General features: G+C 37.6%; 4 protein-coding genes across 4 annotated transcripts; 2 read left to right on the top strand and 2 right to left on the bottom strand.

Moving 5' to 3' along the window:
- Nucleotides 1-666: 666 nt before the first annotated feature.
- On the bottom strand, nt 667-4,770 carry LOC133697498 (dolichyl-diphosphooligosaccharide--protein glycosyltransferase subunit 1B-like). Its single transcript, XM_062120097.1, has 8 exons — nt 4,586-4,770; nt 4,425-4,469; nt 3,165-3,796; nt 2,608-2,755; nt 2,257-2,436; nt 2,073-2,141; nt 1,731-1,820; nt 667-1,104 (listed from the first exon to the last, which is right to left on the bottom strand). Exons 1-8 carry the CDS (start codon nt 4,706-4,708, stop codon nt 982-984), a joined length of 1,410 nt encoding a protein of 469 aa, XP_061976081.1. The 5' UTR covers nt 4,709-4,770; the 3' UTR covers nt 667-981.
- Nucleotides 4,771-6,137: 1,367 nt separating this feature from the next.
- LOC133698024 (BTB/POZ domain-containing protein At5g03250-like) lies at nt 6,138-10,222 on the top strand. The gene is made up of 4 exons (XM_062120883.1): nt 6,138-6,507; nt 7,133-7,202; nt 7,754-8,971; nt 9,270-10,222. Exons 1-4 carry the CDS (start codon nt 6,449-6,451, stop codon nt 9,804-9,806), a joined length of 1,884 nt encoding a protein of 627 aa, XP_061976867.1. The 5' UTR covers nt 6,138-6,448; the 3' UTR covers nt 9,807-10,222.
- A 470-nt stretch (nt 10,223-10,692) lies between these two features.
- Nucleotides 10,693-12,834, top strand: LOC133696322 (uncharacterized). Its single transcript, XM_062118486.1, has 3 exons — nt 10,693-11,039; nt 12,336-12,462; nt 12,539-12,834. The coding sequence occupies exons 1-3, from the start codon at nt 10,852-10,854 to the stop codon at nt 12,614-12,616; spliced, it is 393 nt and encodes a 130-aa protein (XP_061974470.1). The 5' UTR covers nt 10,693-10,851; the 3' UTR covers nt 12,617-12,834.
- Nucleotides 12,835-14,337: 1,503 nt separating this feature from the next.
- On the bottom strand, nt 14,338-19,444 carry LOC133696321 (E3 ubiquitin-protein ligase WAV3-like). The gene is made up of 2 exons (XM_062118485.1): nt 18,740-19,444; nt 14,338-16,643 (listed from the first exon to the last, which is right to left on the bottom strand). Exons 1-2 carry the CDS (start codon nt 18,950-18,952, stop codon nt 14,712-14,714), a joined length of 2,145 nt encoding a protein of 714 aa, XP_061974469.1. The 5' UTR covers nt 18,953-19,444; the 3' UTR covers nt 14,338-14,711.
- Nucleotides 19,445-19,969: the final 525 nt, after the last annotated feature.

The following is a 19,969-nucleotide window of genomic DNA, read 5'->3' as shown; positions in this document are numbered from 1 at the left end:
GGAGATGCGTGTTTCATTTTGTTGCTCTTATTTACACCACAAAGTGCCTTACTGATCTCCTTCCATCCCGATCCTTGTTCACCAGAGCTGACATGATCTGGTGGCATTGAAGTTCTTGTCACCCTATGAATTTTTTTTTCTTCCTATTACTCGAAAAGATTTTGACACCAAACCAGTTTCACTCAGTAGCTCATCAACTTCTTGGTGTTTTTAGGCGATTCGAATAAGAATGCTACGAGCAATAGCATATTTTACGACAAAGTGATACGATATAAACGTAACTTTCTACATATCCACAAGTAATTGTGCATGCTTTGGGCCAATTAGGAGAATACAGTAGAGCAGATCAATTTTGGCCCGTATTTTAGCGTGGCAGAATTGTTTTTTTTTTAAATGACTTTTTTCAAATTAAATTGAATCGATTAGATTGCAGCACGCCCTGGTCAGTACTTGGGCACTAATCCCCTAGGGGCTGCCATTTTGGGAGTTCGTCATCTATCCTTAAAACACTGGCTATGGCACTTCTAGTTGGGGTCACTAAATGATTGTCTATCACATAGGTCAAAATAATAACATCAAATTTCCAGCCCAAATCCCAATTCCCAGCCATACTAGATGTTTAGAGAAAAAATAAAAACAAAGGGAGAGGTTACCTCCCTGTCAAACTACCTCAAAATTCTTATATTGCACGTATGAAGATAACTACTGTTCAATGGACCCCCGCAAAGGGTGGAGTGAAAGTTAACAAGAAAACTTTCTAGTTCAGAGCTAATTTCACTTCAGAAAATCTAAAAGTTTTATAAGCGGCCCCAGATGGTCACTGATGGGCCTCGGATTCTGACCTGCTCAGTTTCTGATGATTCAAAGAAAGTAAAGCTGACACCCTCCTCGGCCAAGGATGGCGGAATGAGCATATCAATGTCAAAAACTGGCACATACATCACTAATAAGTTGCATAACCTGGCCTTTCTGGAGCATTTGTCACTTGCGGATGGAAAAATCAATCTGTAGGTAAGCTACACATGCCATGAAAAACAAGAAAAATACTGATGCCAACATCAACGGTTCTGCTAGCATGAATATAGGTTTGAAAGTGTAATAAACCTGCAAGAACAAGGCAGATGTTTGTAAACATTGTTAAATAGGGAAATCCAAGGGGAGAATTTTGTATGAGAAAATCAAAATGGAAATAGTGAGTAATGTCGTAGAACATAACCCCCGGAGAATCATACAAGTCACAGACATATTACTACTGATGTCAGCCAAGCATTTTAAATCTCAAAATTTCATACCACCAAAGAGAGCTTCCGCAACTCTAAATGAACCACTAACCAATTTCAGCAAAGTATAAAAAGTCATTGTAAGTTAAAATATACAGTACAATCCTGCAGATCACAAACTCTTGAATAGTCAAATTCAGAGTCTTATTTTAGCACGAACATGCAACTTGCCTAGAAAACTAACACGACCTACTGTGTTGCAGTGGCACATGGTATTGCAGTAGAGTAGGTGCGGTTAGTATCCAGCATCATAGTCAACAATTCTTATTTTTCAAGCTGAAAATCAACATCTGTAAATAAATGAAATGATTGGATCTAGAACTGTCTACATCCAGTCCTACAAAGGTGACTCAGATTGGAGTTTAATTGCCAATCAGAAGCTTGATATTTTGACCCTTCATTTGATACTTAAGAAAATCAAAATTGAGATTCAAGGGGATTGCAGATCACCTGGAAAGGAGTAATGTGCTCAGGAACTACATTTTTCTTTTCCAGAACCAGCACGGTCCTCCCAACAACATCAAGGTATGAATATTTGGTCTGCACAAGTTTCCAAAAATATAATCGCAATCAGTGTTGTTATGTTGCAACAAAGCAAAGCACCAAGCTCACTTTTAAAGATTGAATATTTCTTATACAGGGAAAGCTAATCATTCGGATTTTTTAAACTATAAATTTCAAGCAATTTTCTTGTTATTGTTTAGCACATAAAAATAAAATATGTCAACGATACACCTCCAACACACTTGTTAAACTTAAAAGTAATATTTAGGATTGTGCTGGGATTAGTACCTCTAGATGCTGCTCCACTGGAAAAGGAACAGCAGCTGAAGGGTCTTTTGATCCTTCTGGCAGCACAACCTGAAATAAAACATCTTCTGGCATTAGCATGAGAAGAATATGACTAAAGCAACAAACAGACAAACGTCAGACAAACAGCATCATGAATGCAAATGATTAATAGAAGCAAACCCACTTTGATGGTCAGCTTGTTCACAACAGTCTGGGCAAGAGGACAACCAAAGCTGAAGTTGAGGTATCGCTTGCCATCAGGAGACTCAAAAAGGAAGTCCTCCAGTGGTAGCCCGTATCCAATAACAAAGGTAGCCTTCCAACCTCCAAATAAAGGATACCGCGGTTCAATTTCAAGTTCTGACTGTTTAGAGAGTACGAGTCAGCACATAAGATGATGAAAACTGCAGTCCATAAAAATAACACCAAGTACCACTTTTTTCCCAATTTGCAGTATTCCCATCTCTCCTTCTATCAAAATATAACCATAGTTCCATTATGATGCAAGCACATAACTAGAAAATAGGGGCAATACCTTACGGTAATCTGTACGTAAATGTGACGATGAGATGTTTCCGATTTCATCCCGATAATACACAGAGTGCACCCTAGGTGGTAGACTTGCTAGAAGGTGCTTGAATGAAGATGCGCCTTTAAAAGATGGCCTAGATTGATAATCAACCCTGCCAGAAGGTCTCAGAATATGAGATTAAAACAGACTAATTACAGAAGATGAAACACAAGAACGAGAAAAAACAGTCATATAAACTATATTGAAACACCTTTAAGCTTAATTATGCACCCAATTAAGCACCCACAAACAGATGGATCCAGGGGCAGAGGGTAGGAGGAAGGAAGGGGTTTTTCAAGTAAGTCACACAAAACTTAATTAGATCAGAAACAAGCTAGAAAATCCTTAGTCATGCATTGTCTATACAGAATATGCTGACCAGTATGGCATTTTAACTTTCATTCTAGCCTAAACTCAAAAAAGAGGGGGGAGGCGGGGGGGGGTGTTACGGAAAACAGAATGAATATGAAGTGATAAAAACTAAAAGAAGGAAAGACACAGCATGGAGCAGCAATTCCAACCTTGAAAACACGCCTTTGTGTCTAGCACCAGCATGAGCCAACTTGTAATGCTCTGTTATCTGAAGGTTGCCCCAGTGAGATATCTCCACTTCTCGTAAAAGCTCCTCAACAACTGCAAATGGACTGTTATTCTCAAGATGAACAATTACTGGAGAAAATGAATATGGAGGCCGGTCTTCATATGGTCCATACTTCAGTTCTCTGCCAGCAAACTTGGTGGGTTCCACTCTTGTATACGATTCCACTTTTGTACTTGGTGTCTTAATAAAAGTAGTTTGCTGCTTAATATGATATGGTGACAGTATTAATGCACTATCACGGAAATATACCAATTGCGATTCCGATTGGCTTATCTCTGCTGGGAAAGGTTCCAGAGAATGTGTTAATATATAAAGCACTTCCAGAGTGGCAGTTTCACCCAAACTTAATGGATCCAGTAAAGATATGCTAAAATATTTAGTTCCATTTGGCGCATCAGGTAGCTCTGTTGGATTTACATCAAGATGAACGTAACTTTTCTTCTTCTTCTTGCCTATAGCTGCTTGTGCTTTGACAAGTGCTAGGTGATCAGCTTGCGAAGGTGGGAATGCAAGAAGGATTTCTGAAGCAGGAGTTGTCCCAACATTTTCAACCTGAATTGTATCCATATACATGTCCATAAAAAGAAGAAATTCACAAACAACAAACATACACACACACAAACAATAACCCGCTATCTGGAATGCACATTCCTCTATAAGTGAATATACAAGTCAAAATCCCTACATCTTTTTGACCCAACTGTTGAATCGTTATTCTTGCATACTCAACTCTTTTTATATGATATCAAAGGTAGACAGAAGACAGACCATTTGACCTGGCAGATCTTTCTGAGACATGCAAACCGTCACGGTGGCATGCATAGAGTAAAAAAACGAATCAAAGTTTGGAGTCTTTGTCCAAACATGGAATTGTTTGCACCTAGCACAACCAGAAATCAAGCCTAAAACACTTGCCTAATTAACATAATTCGAAGCAAACCCTTAACCATCATGCTACAGGGGTATTGAGCCAAATTTTTTTTTTAAAAAAATAAAATTGAATTTTGAGCTAGATTATCGAAATTCTGCCAATGAAAGACTGCAAATTTCAACAATCAATAATAGATTTAAACCCCCCACCCCCCCACAATTAAAACTTTTCGCAAATGCTTGATAATCCCATTTGTTTGATTATAAGAAAAACTAAGAATCAACCAAAGTAATGATGATAGGGGCATACCAGTAAAGTTAAAAAGACCTTAACGATATGTGAACTCAAGTCAATCTGCACCAATTATCACACAAACAAACAACAAATCATGAAACCTGATCATCTTCTTTTGTTTCACAGGATCAAATCAGTTTTTATTTCTGAAATTGAGCAAAGAGAGGTGCTCTTACTCTACGTTCGGCGTTGAGGACTTGGATCTGGCTATTTGAGGAGGAAACGGCAAGAGTGAGAAATGTGAAGATCAAGAGAGCTAGAATGAGTCCCGCTGCTTTCATGGCCGTTGACCTAGCCATCTCTTGGAAACTGCCGAGTCCTCTGCTCTATGTATTCTCTCTACAAGGACTCGGGGGGAGTGACAGTGACGAGACATAAATGGAGGTGGAGGAGATGGATTTGGGCTTTTTGGACAGACATGTTTGGACCTTTGCCATTGTTATTTGAGCAAGGATGGCAATTTGGCCCAAGGAGACTACTAGTCTGAACCCATCCGAAAAAAATCCCTAATTTTGCCTCCAGAGTATTTAATAGTATCTTTTAATTCAATATTTTTCTTAAATGTTGAAATTATTAAGTATAAAAATTAAAATCACTGTATGTAAATTTATTTATTTTTTAATTTGAGTTGAAAAAATGGAAATGAAATGTTAGAAAAGTAAGATTAAAAATGAAGACCTGATTATTTTTGTGTTTCAAAAGCGTTTTTGAAAAAGTTTAAATTTTTTTTTTTTTTAAATTAATATTTTTTGGTGGTTTTAGATCATTTTAATGGGCTAATATCAAAAATTATTTTTTAAAAATAAAAAAATATATTATTTTGATATATTTTCAATTAAAAATCTTTTAAAAAATAACCGTAACTACATTTCTAAATAAGCTCGAAGTATTAAAGGTTAAATATCCAAAATGTTAGTTAAAAATTGAAAAAAATACAAAAAATACTAAGAGATGGGAGGAAAATTCCTAACTTTATTTGTTTTCTTCTCATTCTTTTTTCAAAACGAGGAGGTTGGGAAAGTGGGTCCATATGAAGAATTTTTACCTCCTTTTTATTTTCTTTCCAAACAAAAGAAAATGAGTTGGAATTTGTTTCTTCTTCTTATTTTCCACACTTTACTTCAAATGTTCTTCAAGTTAGGTGATGAATAATGAGTACGAGGGAAATAAATAGTGTAGATTTAAAAACAGGAGTGCCATTTTTTTTTTATTATAAACATGGATTAGTTCTTGTAATTTTCAAATTAATTTCGATTTCTTATTAAATATATATTTTTAATTTATTTAAAAATAAAATTGATTTTTTTCAAAATAATATTAAATTTTAACCTAAACAATCGAGTTAAATTATACTAAATTTAAATTTTTAAAAAACTGATCCAAATTAACCGTAATAATCTAGAAATACAGTTTAATAGTAGTATATTTGGTAATATAGTTAAATATATTTTCCAGACTGATTTTTTCTTAAATAATATAAAAAAATCTTTTTTATAATTTCAATACAATAATATAAAATATATAAAATATTATTTTAATATATTCTAAATAATGGTAAATTGCATCAACACACAAATTAAATGTGTCTCGAACAATTAAATTGGCGATAATGCCAAGAATGAATAGTAACAACCAACGACAAACGAAGCATGTATTAACAAATACTGCACTACTAACGTAAGAAAAAAAGTGAGTGCTTAGAAAGATGATCGAAACAAACACTGCCTGTTTTTTGTAACAGCAGCAAGCGATTCTGCTCCTGGATTTTCCCCTTTGGACTCGGGACTCTCTGTTTTCTTTAAATGTTTCTTTATTTTTTTTCTCTATTACCCGAAAAGCTGCAAACTTTATCAAAAAGGATCCGAATTACCAGCTTTTATGTTTCACTCACTTCTCTTTCTATCACTATCAGAATTCAGAAATCAAAATTTCCATTGCTTTTCCTCGTTAAAATATCATTTCTTTGATACTTACATCGCAAAAGGTTGTTGCGTTGACAACTTCTTTCAGTGTTTTTGTTGTAGTAGCTTAAGCTACACATGGCTTGCATGAAGCTGGGATCAAAATCAGAAGTGTTTCATCTTGATGGCCAGACCTGGTCTGTCACTCTTTCCTTTATACTTATGTTCATATGCGTGTGTGTGGATGAATGTAACGTATTTGATTATAAAAAGTGGGGGTTTTGTCAAAGTTGGAAATCGTATAATGGGTTTATTTTGTTTTTTGTTTTTATGTTGAGATGGGTTTTTGGGTTGATTATGATAGTGCTAGAGGGTAATTATGTGAGGTTGTTGTGTGTTTGTGGCTTGTCGTGCTTAAGAAATGTGTGTTTAAAGATGATTACTTGCAAAGATCACTGGCATTATATAGTGGTACTGATGTAGCCAATGTAATGACAACTGAGTGTAGATGAATGAGTGGGGTCTTTCCCCATCTTAGTTCTGGGGTGAAAAATTCAAATGATAAGTGTAACAATAGGTGCAAATCTGTTGAGTCAGTTCTACTGCTGTTTGCAGTCAATTGGATTTACTTCCACTTGCTTTTGGATTGGATTATATAAAGGTTTTTCAGGCACTGTATCATTCATTGATGCTAATTTTTTTCACGTATAACCTCACTTGATAACTAATTGTGCGTACTTCTACATGAAGTGGTGTTCGTTTTTTAAATAGAGATTTCCAACTGCATTTCAAATAAACCAGAATGTGCTTAATTTGGTGCAGGCTTTGCTCAACCGGGCTTCAAAGTGATGTCATTATTGAAATTGGGGAGACGTCTTTCCATCTCCACAAGGTGTGTTTACATGGCCAAACCTTACTTTTGTTCATCACTAGATTACTAAAATTTGTTGTGTGTTATATAGACACCACACTCTGAGGTGACACTCGAAGGATGCTCCTTTAAGAGCAACATTAAGCTTGGACGTGCATGTCTCATACCTTATGGTTCACCTTATGTGTGAATTTTGCAAATAGATAGAAATTAACTAGAATGGCCGGCATGCTCATCTTGTAACACTGAGTTATTCCTTCGTTGACTATTTAATAAAACAGACCATACTAAGCAGACAATACTTGAAGTTTTTTTAAGGGAAATCATGTTATCTGGATACAGGAAAATTGTTTCCCCTTTTCCTCTCATTCTCAGATATAATGATACTCGTGTCTTACACATTGGCCTCGGTTTGCTCTACCATTCATTGGGGAAGAACAAAAAGGCTTCCCCCTCTGCCTAGCTAATTAGAACTGTGGTAGACACCATATCTTATAGTGTTCACTTTTATGATTTTATTTATTCACCATTAAGCTGAATTTTTTTCTTTCGTCCTCTTTTCTTTCCTCCAGTTTCCATTGCTCTCTAGAAGTGAAGCGCTAGCAATTCTTACTGGAGATCATTCTAGCGAGAATGAGAAAAAGTGTGTTCTACAACTTCATGATGTACCTGGTGGAGCAAAAACCTTCTTGCTCATTGCCAAATTCTGTTATGGAGTAAAAATGGAACTCACTACATTGAATGTAGTCAGTCTCAGATGTGCTGCTGAGTATCTTGGGATGAGCGAAGATTATGGGGAGGAAAACCTCATCGCACAAACAGAAAATTTTCTCAATGAAGTATTTGGCGGCTGGACAGACTCCCTTAAAGCTCTTGAAACCTGTGAAAAAGTTCTAGCACAAGCTGAAGAGCTTCATATTGTTTCGAGATGCATAAATTCCCTGGCAATGAAAGCTTCTGCAGATCCAAGCTTGTTCAGTTGGCCCATGCAAGGAGGCAGCGACATGAGGAACCCAGATGGCACTGTATTTTGGAATGGAATACGTACTTCAGCCAAGCTGCATCCTGTGGGTGAGGATTGGTGGTATGAGGATGTTTCCTTGCTTAGACTACCTCTGTACAAAAGGCTAATTCTGGCAGTTCGTTCAAATGATATGAAGCCTGAGAGGGTTGCTGGGGCACTAATGTACTATGCAAAGAGGCATCTGCCTTTGCTGGGCAGGGAATCAAGCATTGAGAGTGGAAACTTTGCTGCGCCTAGATCAACAATTTCTGGTACTTCTGAAGCAGATCAAAGGAATCTTCTTGAAGAATTAGTGGGATTGTTACCTGATCAAAAGGGTGTTACTCCAAGCAATTTCCTGCTTAGACTTTTGCGAACTGCCATGATGATACATGCCAGTCCATCATGCCGAGGGAACTTAGAGAAATGGGTTGGAGCCCAGTTGGACCAAGCATCTCTTCAAGACCTTCTGATACCAAATACAGGCTACTCAGTGGAAACCCTTTATGATATTGACTGTGTTCAGCGAATTCTCAATCATTTCATGCTGGTGGATCATGATGATCCTACATCAAATTACATAGTAGATGAGGAGCAAATGATGGAAGGTTCTCATTTTCCAACTCCAATAACAACAGTGGCAAATCTGATCGATAGTTATCTAGCAGAGGTGGCACCTGATGTTAATCTGAAGTTAGCAAAGTTTCAGTCTCTTGCTGCTGCTGTCCCTGAATACGCCAGGCCATTAGATGATGGAATTTACCGAGCAATAGACATATATCTAAAGGTAAAGGCGATAACTTTCAAATGGTTCTTTACTTGTATTCCTTGTCAAAGTTCATCATTAATTCTGATGATATGGTTCAATCTTAGGGGCTTCTTTGTTCACTGTCTAATGGCATTGTTTAAAATGGAGCACTATTTTGTTGAAAGTTGCACCTTACGCTCGTCATGCTCCTCCTTCTCTTTTCAATTTTTGGCTAGCCTATGTTAATGGAATTCTTTTCCTACGAAGCTATTTCCTTGTGCGTTAGATCTGTGATTTTGTTATTTCTGTGGTCACTAAAACTTTCCTTTTAATGCAGGCGCATCCATGGCTAACGGATTCTGAACGGGAACAACTTTGCAGGCTCATGAACTGTCAGAAGTTTTCATTGGAAGCCAGCACTCACGCAACCCAGAATGAGAGGCTACCTCTTAGAGTCACTGTCCAAGTTGTATTCTTTGAACAACTACGGCTTCGCACCTCTGTTTCTGGCTTGTTTTTTGTCTCTGAAAACCTTGATAATTCACGAAATCTAAGTGGGAATCTTTCTCTTGCCAGAAATGATTTGCACACTGTAGCAGGAGCCACACATGGCCGCATTGTGGTTGATGACATGAAAAAGCGAGTTTCTGAGCTCGAGAAAGAGTGCTTGAGCATGAAACAAGAGATTGAGAAGAAGGGGAAAACAAAGTTGGGGAGTTGGAACAACTTGTTCAGAAAGTTTGGTTTTGGCCAATCAAAGTCAAAACCTGGGGATCCGAAAGCATCAAAACCAACCGATACCAAAGAATCACCAACATCCTCAGCACCACTCGTGAATGGAGGAGAACATCCCAATAACGAATCAGTAGAATGAACCTTTCGATCTCCCAAGGAAAAGAAAAGGAAAAAGAAAAACACATTTCTTTTCTTGAGTTTAGCGTAAGCTATCTAGTTAGAGGCTGGTTAAGCTTATCACGTGACTGTCTGTATTTACGAATTAGCTAGTCGGGACTCGCCAAATTTTTTTTTAATTTGTAATTAATTTATTAATAGCAGATTATCAAATTTTAATATAAAGGTGCTTTATTCATTGTATTGTAGGATTGTATTCAAGGTGACATGAAGGGGCAGGTTAGGGAGCTCGAAAAAGAGTGTCTGAACATGAAAGAAGAGATTGAGAAGCTAAGGAAGACAAAACAAAGTTGGACCATCTTGGCCAGGCAGTCTGTTCTGGTTGATCAAAGCCAAAATCTAGGATACCAAAGCAGTAAATAAACCCAAAAATTCCAAAGTATCACCTTGTCAGCTTCACTCGTGAATGGAACAGAACATCACAATCCTTAATCAGTAGAAAGAAAGCGAACTCTCGAGCACCTCTTCTGAAAGCTATATAGGAAAGGAAAGCTAATTCGCTGCAAATCCATGCAAACCATAACTACAGCTCACTAGTGGCTTGTATGAGGGATGCCATTGTTTTTCTGATGTCTTTCAAGTTTAATCGCAAGATTAATCCATCTATCAACAACTAAAAAAAATTTCAATCAAAAACCACAAGATCTATCACAATATTAAATTGATTTTAGCCCACTTCTGCTCCTCTTGGTTAAATTGTTTTGATTTTAAAAAATTTACAACTTTGTTCCATATTCTTCTTCTTCCAAGAAAATATTTGTAGACCTCACAACTAGGGAGCCAGGCCCAACAAATAACAGAATCTAGTTGATATTTGTCAGCCCGCAGACAATAGCCTAAGCAAAGCCCAAGACATTTAAATCACCAAACACTCACAAGACTATTCGAATCAAGCAGCAAAGATCTCCCAAAACAGAACCCTAGAAAATCGAAATCCAAAACGAAAATCACAAAAAACCAGGGAGCAATCCTGTGATGCGTGTAGCCTTTAATGATTCAGAGGAAAAATGTCAACAATTGAGACCAATATGAGCCAGCCCCATAAAACCACTAACGCAGCTAGAAAGATTGAGACGTCATTTGCATCATCGTTCAAAAGATGGGGTAGAGGCCATCCTTTTGTCAGATACGGTCTCCCCATGATTTCTCTCACTGTTTTTGGGAGTATAGGACTTGCTCATCTCTTGCAAGGCAGGTTTGTGCTTTTCTTTTTCTCAATTTATGAAAAAGTTCGTAGCTTTATAAATCTTAGGATGAAAGATGGGGCCTTTTTAATATTGTAAGATTATAAGTATTCATGTGAGATCAGTTTCTATTGTGAAAAACCCAGTTCGTAGTTTGTGTTTATATCAGGTTGGTGTTGAATTTAGGCTGATAATGTTAGCTTCTGTTTTGTGGTTTGAAACTTTTGTAACTTTATGAATCATGCTAGCTTGTGTTTGCGTGTTGTTAAATTTTTCATTTACTTTTGTAACTTTATGAATTGTGCGAGCTTTAGTTTGGCTTATCTGAGTTATTAAAAAAGGTGAGTGACCTAATTTTAAGGTTACTTTCAAGCTCATGTTTGCAAATAGTTGCAGTCAGAAGTTGCAGTTGGTTGATTAATTTATTGAGATGTTGGTATATTTAGTTTTAGTTATTTTAGTTTCACTTGCTATGAAGGCCGATAGTTTGTGTAGTTTTTGTATGATTTGCCGTAACCTGAAAGCCTGTTGGTACCCATTTTTGGGTTTTTGGTCTGGTTTCCTTTCTGGTGGAGACTGGGTTTCTTGGTTTTGGATTTTTCATGGCTGAAATATCATTCATGGAGGAGATTACATTTTGAATGAGGTGCACTTATTTTCTCTTGATAGAGATCTACTGGTTGTCAAAAAGTCTTGCTTTAGGAGAAGTTGGGAGCCTCAGTTTGGAAAATGTGAATGTTGTTTGAAATTTTTTTAATTTTATGACACTACCTTTATCTTTCTAATCTTTTAATGTATCATATGAGAAGAGCTACCCATATTAGCTGTGCAGATTTCTTATGTGGTACCGTTGAAACCCTACTCATTTTGGTCGTCCAGATTGTTACCATCGAAATGTGAATGTGAGGTGAAATGGTCAGTTAGATCCTTTGGCTGTACTGGAAGATATTGGCCAAGATTGTTGGATGATTTTGAGCAGTTTAATCTTTGACTTAATCTTTTCACTGTAGTAGGATCAGAATGTGTTATTTGATCATATAATCCAAATGATTGCAAAATGGCCATGGTTTTTCTCGGGCACGGCTTTCTTCATACGATGCACGTGACATAGATGTTGTGCAGATGATCTGTATATATGCTTTTGTGATCATGATTTCAGTTATTGGCCTAGGCCCATACTTGATTCATGATATATGAAATAATGCCTGTTTAAAACACTGTTTTGGTGCCTAAAAACTCACTATTATCTTCAGGTTTTCATTTCATTTCATAATCTTTTACTAAGGTGGTGGGATTCTGTAGTTCAGGAAGGATATTGCTAAGGTGAAAGATGATCGAGAATGGGAGATTATTGAGACACAAGGAGCACTATCTAGATCTGGACCACCAGGATCATACAATCCTAAAAAGATGTCATTGGAAGAGGAGTTAAAGGTAATTGCTGTTCTGATAGCACAACTTAAAAACCATGGACATTTCTATAGCTTACTTGCTTCTCTGTGTTTTACAGGCTTTGCAAAAGAAAGTGGACATAACCAACTTTGAGTACAAAAAAATTCCTAGGCCAAACGAAGGCAAGTCAGGCTAGTCCTGCTAGTTTGAGCTTGTTGCATGTGTCACTAAATTGCACTTTAGCTGGAACGTTCATGAGATTTTGTATTATTTGTGTAGCAGTAGTGTTTTCTAGTTTTACGAGTGAAACACTTCCATATGCCGCTGTTGTTCAGCAATAAATAGTGAATAGATGTGACACAAGCATCCAGTTTTGCCTGAATAAGTTCAATGCTCATATTTGATTATTTTGTATCCCAAAAGACCCCAATGACAACCAATTACACTATCCAATTCATAAGAGGAAAACTAGCACTGGATCATACAACGAATCTCTATCTTGTACATTTGTCGACCATACTTAAAATGAAGAATCGGTCTGAGAGGATGATAATTGTTTATTTAAACTCGTGAGCATATGACATATTCAAGTCGTCACACTGCCGGTGGGGGTTCAGGTGGAAACAGACCTGGACAGCAACTTGTAAATAGACCACAGCAGCACAGAAACCAGATCCTGGATATTTCAGAATTTGAAAAAAAAAAAAAAACAGTAAAATTACCCAAAAGAATCGCAAGACCTGATATTTATTTTGAATGTTATATAGTCAAGGAAAAAGAAATGTTCATTACCATGACAATAGTCGTCTAGAAGGTCCAGGAGGCATGCCTGCTGCTGCTGCTGGTGCTTCTCGTGGTGGAGGTGGATCCATCTTTCTTTGTAGTGATCGGAGGGGAATTAAAGTAGTTCTGGAGTAGATGGGTGTTCGAGAGGTTTTGAACTAACAGGTGAGAGTTTTTGTTTTACGATACTACGTGGGAGAATGGATAGAGTAATTTGGTACAACTCCCGTTCTTAACACTTGCATCCATCTACCATTCAAACGCTGTTGTATCACGTCAAACTCACCTGTATTTCTCTCGAAGCCCATCAATTTTATGTATGACTATCTGTACATTTGAATTTTGATGAGTGGTCCCTAATCTCTTTTTTACAACTTGTGTGAACTAGCAAGGACTCTTCAATATCTTATTACAAGGGTGGGTCTAGACACAATACCTGTCTCCGTCTGGAAAATCGATTTGAATACAAAAGCAGATCCGTTGGTCTAGATGGGCATAAGCCGAAGTACCAACTTCCTTATTATATATTAACTTGATGGAAATTTCAAGAATCCTGTGCTGAGGCTTAGCGCAAGCATCTTAAAAAGGCACTCCACTATTACGGTACAACGTGAAGCTGTGGCTTAAGAGGCCAGGATTCGAGTAAGGTGGAATCACATTAGGGGCTCCATCCTTTTGGAGTGAAGTGTCCAACTATGGATAAAATATCCGGCATCATTTCTGACGAAATTCCATTTATTCTGCCCTGATGTTTCTCCATTATTTGAGTTATGACCGATTGGACGCTCTGTGTTTCTTTGTTACTCTGCAGTCTGCCATGCCATTTTTTCACTTTCCGCATTCCTCCGATGACAGTAAGCATTTACAGTCTTAGGAAATACAAATTAACCATCTCATTTTCCAGCATGCACGTAACCCACCACAGGCAATGGCGCCTTGCAATAAGTTAATAACTATGGCACAAAGAACCATTTCATTATCTAACTTAACATGTAAGATGATTCTCTTCTTTCCCTTCTGCCGTGCTTGATATAAATGACATAAAGATTGACCTCATGCAGGCCCCATACATACATATTATGCATGTGCATGCACGAGAGAGGGGGAGTAAATTGGAAAAAGCGATTAACACTCTGAAAAGAATTGAGAGCAGGTAAACTATATTAGGCGAAAACTTCACCCCAACCATCTCCACAATTACAAACTTATACCCAGTTATCCCAGAGAAAGTACCGTTGCTCCTTATGTACATCACCCCCATTAACACAAATAAGAGAGCAAAAGTTGTAAAACCTACCTAGTGTTCCTTTTCTCTTTCCTCTCAAATATATCCCCCCACACTTTTCCCCAGTTTTTATTCATTTACACGTGACATCAGCAAAATCACAGTACAAAAAACTCTTCTTATCTCTCCAATTTTATCTCCTTAACCCCAAATAATATGTTAAACAAAAAGGGAAGGCACTGAAAAAGGCTACTTCAAGACAATGCCATCGATGGTCCTAAAATCACCTTGGCTTTGGTTGTAATCCAAATGACCATGATGGTTGAACAAGCCTCTGAGTTGATGGACTGCCCAGGAATGTAGCCTGAGATCGAGCGAGCATCTCCGTCATTGATGGGGTTTGATAAGATTGAACAAGACTTGAACCATCAGCGGAGTCTCCTCTCACAGTTGCTCTTTGCCATGAGTGCGAGCTAAGGCCTGATAGAATATACGCTCTCCCAGATGCCTCGTATACATGTCTGCTTGCCATCCTTTCTTGCATCTCCTTGAGCTCAGCATCTAGTGCAATACATAATCGATCATGGAACTTAGCTGACACAGTTTCTGACAATAACATTCGACAGTTTTCAAGGATGGATGCTGCACCAGCTAGATCTCCTCGTTCAGCTGTGGTTCTTGCCCGTGACATTGCTTCAGCTGCTTGGAACCTGTTACGTTGCCTATCCACTTCAATTGACACTATTGCTTCTCCAGATATTTCAGGTCTTTCAAGTTTAATTTCTTCACTTTCTAATGTTGCCATTTCTTTAGTTAAAGGATCCCTGTATGCACATCTCACCTTTAGCAGTGATGTTTGATTCCTGGAAGGCTCTGCTGGAACATTGACCGAAACCAGGAAATCTCTCTCTTCATCAGCATATAAATCTCCAACATCTATAAACCCAGAGCGGGCATCAACCATCACACGGCTAGGGTAACTTCCTGCTTTCAATGAGCCAAGGTGGACACTAGGGTGCACACACTCAACTCCCACTTGCAACTCCTGCACAACGACACTTAGAAGACCCCCAATGCACTGTGCAAATGCATCCTGGATCACAGCTTCAGTTTCAATAAAAGAGAAGGTGCCTCCAGAAATTTCAGAAATGGAATGCATTGATGAAGCATCATGGTCAGCGCCAAAGCCAAAAGCATGCACCGGAATCTGGAATCCAGCATTGTCACCACCATGAATCGACAAAGGGAGGAGCAGCTGGTAGTTTGGTTGAGGTTGGTTACCACCATTACCACTGACAGTATAAGTATCCTGCCCATCAGATAGCAGTATAATACTTGCCACAGGATTCTTTTCCCTTCGGTCTTCCATTACCTTGGCTCCCTTTCTCAGACCTTCAGCAATGTTGGTCCCACCATTCGCAACCAAAGAGTTGACTGCTTGAAGTGCATGCTGCCGACCTGTGTCAGACATTCTACGAAGGGGAAAGAGGCGGCGAGCAGTAGAAGAAAAGGCAATAACCGAGAGCCTGTCATTGGAACCAAGGTTCTGAATAACAAACCCCATTGCTCGTTTTAGCAATGCCAGCTTTGTACCTGCCATGCTACCACTGATGTCAAGCACTGTGACTAAATCAACTGGAGCACGTGGAGTTTGAGATAGTTGAGGCAAGCTAGCCTGGTTTCCTCTGGGGTTTAATCTTCCAACTGTTGCAGCAGCTTTGATATGTACCAAGACAGTGAAGTTATCATAAGAATTAGAACATGATGCAGCTGACACTTCTGGGTACGATTTGACCTCAACTGTTTTAGCAGGATTGTGGCCTGCATCATTTTTATTGCCGGAGCTTCTCTCAGAGGATGCAGGTTGGAGATCTAAGGATTCATCATCATCGAAAACACTAGGTTCAGGAGCCTGCAGCAATGACACATGTCGCCGATTAAGATCTCGACGTGGTGGGGGAGGTAATCGGTGGACCATAGTCATCAAAGCATCAGTTTGAGGCCAACCCGCTGATGCTCTCCCAGGCAGTGGATCCAAAGTTGGTGCCTGAAAGGGGATTTCTTTCCATTTCGCTCTGCAAACTGGACAAAGTTGGTTGCCATGTTTCACATTTGAAGAAATGCAGTGGAAATGGAAGGAATGAGAGCACTCTGCAGTAAAAATCGCGTGTCCATCACCTTGTTTCATCTTGGCTAGGCATATTGAGCAGGTTTGCTGAATTGAAAATAAAAAAGCCAGAAAGGACATGTGTCAGACGAAAATTTGGAAAAAATAATTCTCACAACATCCATGACAGTAGTCGCAGCATGCTATAGCAAACCAGCAACCTCGTAAATAAATCTGGGAAATGAAAATATAATAGATCTACAGAAATCAGAATAAAAGTTGCTGTTTGCATTGAACAATCTGATAAGTCTCAATATTGGTATGACAACATTAACTTAGTAGAAGTTGCTGTATCACAGGACCAGTTAAGGATAGTGAAGGACTAATCTGGAAGCATGTTAAGATGAATCTCCCAGAAGTCGTGCATTTAATAGTGAGTGGCCGCATATGCCAGTCCGATTTAAAGAAACTGCAAATTAGAAACTACTTCTGACATCTAGTGCTCAAGAAAAACAGACTTTTAACATGAAAAAAAGGCACACGAGTACATTTTCTTATTTTTTTCTTGTGGTTATAAGTGCACAATATCAGCATAAATTACAGATATCAGATTGTTTTACATCAACTTTATCATCACAAATTGCATAACAATCTATTGCTAGCATATCACTGTAATCCCTGGGCAATCTTCCTGTTTTTTATGCCCCTCCCTCTGCTTTCAATAAACGATAAATGAGAGGATATTTCATGTTGATCGTGTAGAACTACTCACAACTGATTACAATTGAAAGTGTGATTAGCTTTAGGGCCTTGGCCCAGTCCAGAAAAGAAGTATTATCAAAAAGGGAGGAAGGAAAGTAGCAAGAAATCAACATTAAGGTTAAAGAAAGTCAATGTTAGGTATCCGACACATGGGACACACTGGGAAATGTAGAGTTAAAATACGAGAGTGCCTTTTGAAGATTATCATGCAACTATACAGTGGATACAGATGAACCAGAGCTTTCAACAATGCTAAATCCAAATCCACATCCATGAAAGGAAGCGAAATGCTAAGTTGCTTTATGATGATTCTTTTCCTGTCTTTTCTTTTGCTCTCTGATGAAGTTTCACACCTAGAAAGCTTGCAACCAAATACTCGAAATAGTTCAAGTCTCCAAGGGAACGACGAAAAGGAAAGATGAAGTCTATAGTGTTCCTTTTACTATTAAGCCAGTTGGTAATGGTTCAGAAAGGGACTCGTGCAGTAACCCCACAAGGTCAAAGAAAGGAAAACAACATGACATCAGCTTCACAGCGCAATAATTTGAAGTACTGGTCAAAAACTGCCAAAACTACTGATTTAAGATCAGACCAAGTAGAGATATATTATTAAATTCTACAGTCTTTTTTTTTCTACATACAGATGATACGCAGACAAGATCTTCAAACAAATCCACGGATAGACGCAGAATCTATCTATACGTTCATTTTAGAAATAGAATATAGAGCCAAAACAAGACGCAAAGATACAAGCTCGTGCAAATTCACTAGAAGCAGGAAAAACAACAATAAATACCATGATTAATGGTACAAAATCTCTAAAATGCAAATAAAACAAAGATGCTGGAAAATACTTATAAATGCCTAAAACTGTTTCAGCTGTCCATGTCATGAGAAAAATTCAAAGGAAATAAATGCTTATAAAAATCCAGTGCCTCTATTTTGAAGGTGACAACGATGTATAATGAAAATCTAGGAAACTAGATTCCTTATCTATGCTACACTTAGTAAGGGAAAACCTTCATTCAATTAATAGTAGTACACCTATTTGGCTTATTAGAACTAGTTGAGCTGAGGTTTTAAGGATCGGAAAAAAAAAAAAAACAGTAGGAGATACATAAACCTCTCTTTCTACTTTCTCAAAAATCAAAGACTAAACAGGTAATTATAAGATCCACCACCCATAATTACTTGAAAATCACAAGCTCTGGCAACAACATATACCTTAATAGAACATGACAAAAACTATCTACACTAAGAACTACCCTAAAACACAGACTAGAATATAGCAAATAATATACAAAAAACTTCTTTTTCACCACAATCTCAACGAAGAACTACCCAAACCCATCAAGAAACAAGAAAGAAAACACTATAATGTTCAATCCTTAGCAAATAAAAACAAGAAAATATATGAGAAAAAAGAAAAAAAGCAAACAAACCTTGGATGATTTGCTTCCACTCTTGGCCAACCTTAACCCATGCGAAGATGGTGTCGGTGTCATTGGCCTAGAATCCCAATTTTTTGGTGAAAGCAAAGCAGCATCAGATAATCTTTCACTTGAAGGTGCTGCTGTGTCATCTAGAGTTCTAGGTACATAAACACAAAGATTTAAACCCAAAGCCAGCTTTGCTTTTCTCCATTTACTTCCCATTTTTACTTCAATAATCTTTCTTAGCTAACCAAAGCAAGAACACACACCCAAGAAAAAATACAGATCTCAAAGTGAAAGCCTTTGAAACTCCAAGATGCTTCCTTTTTGTGTTTTCTTTCTTGGAATGATAGAGAAAAGTGATGGGTTTTCAACAAAAGTAGAATGGAACACAGAAACCAAGACCGAAAGAGAGAGAGATTAGTGGAGGGAGGTCTTGTTTTTGTTTTGTGGTGTTATATATTCTAGAGAGAAAATTTCGGGTTTTGCAAGGCTAAAAAAAATGTCAAAGGAAGTGACTGATTCTCAGACACAGAATGAGAAATGGGTGGCTTGAGAGTAGTCCAAGCCCTCTCGTGGTGTTCTTCTTGGCCGCCATTGAAGAGGGAGTTAGAGGGAGAGAGACAAGTAGCCTTTTAGAGAGATTTAAGGATTTTGAGTTTTGACCTTTGTCGTTGATGTGTTTAGATTTTGAGAGTAGCAAATGGAGGCATAAATAACTATTTTTTTATTTTAAAAAAAAAAGCACGTTTGGGTTGAATAGAGAAAGCTTGATGGCTGCTTTATGCTACCATCAATCATGCAGCTCTTGGCTATCGGATTACTCATCTCCTCTATTTTCTTTTTTACTTTTTCATCATCTTTTACAGCTCAGTCTAGGTGGTAATTACTACTCTTCTACAAAGTTAAATTACCATCCAAAACTATAAGTGAAACAAATCATGATGATACGTTTTGAGAATGATTTTAGTCTATAAAGTTTTTTTTTTTTTTTTAATATGAATGTCCGTTCAACTTATATCAACTTATATGTATTTTAATTAATTTTATTGGCTCTGAAGTTAATGACTGTGTAAATCTATAATAAATATGAGGTTTGTAAGACTTGAAAATGTTTTTAATCTACAAATTTTTTTTATTTTTTTAATATAGATATTCGAGTTAATATTTGTATATATTAACTAATTTCACGGGTTTTAAAGTTAACGACTATATAAGCCTATAATAATACTGAGGTTT

The sequence above is a fragment of the Populus nigra genome, chromosome 6, assembly GCF_951802175.1.
Source record: "Populus nigra chromosome 6, ddPopNigr1.1, whole genome shotgun sequence".
NCBI classification, from domain to species: Eukaryota; Viridiplantae; Streptophyta; class Magnoliopsida; order Malpighiales; family Salicaceae; genus Populus; species Populus nigra.
This window is presented reverse-complemented; position numbering and strand designations above follow the sequence as displayed.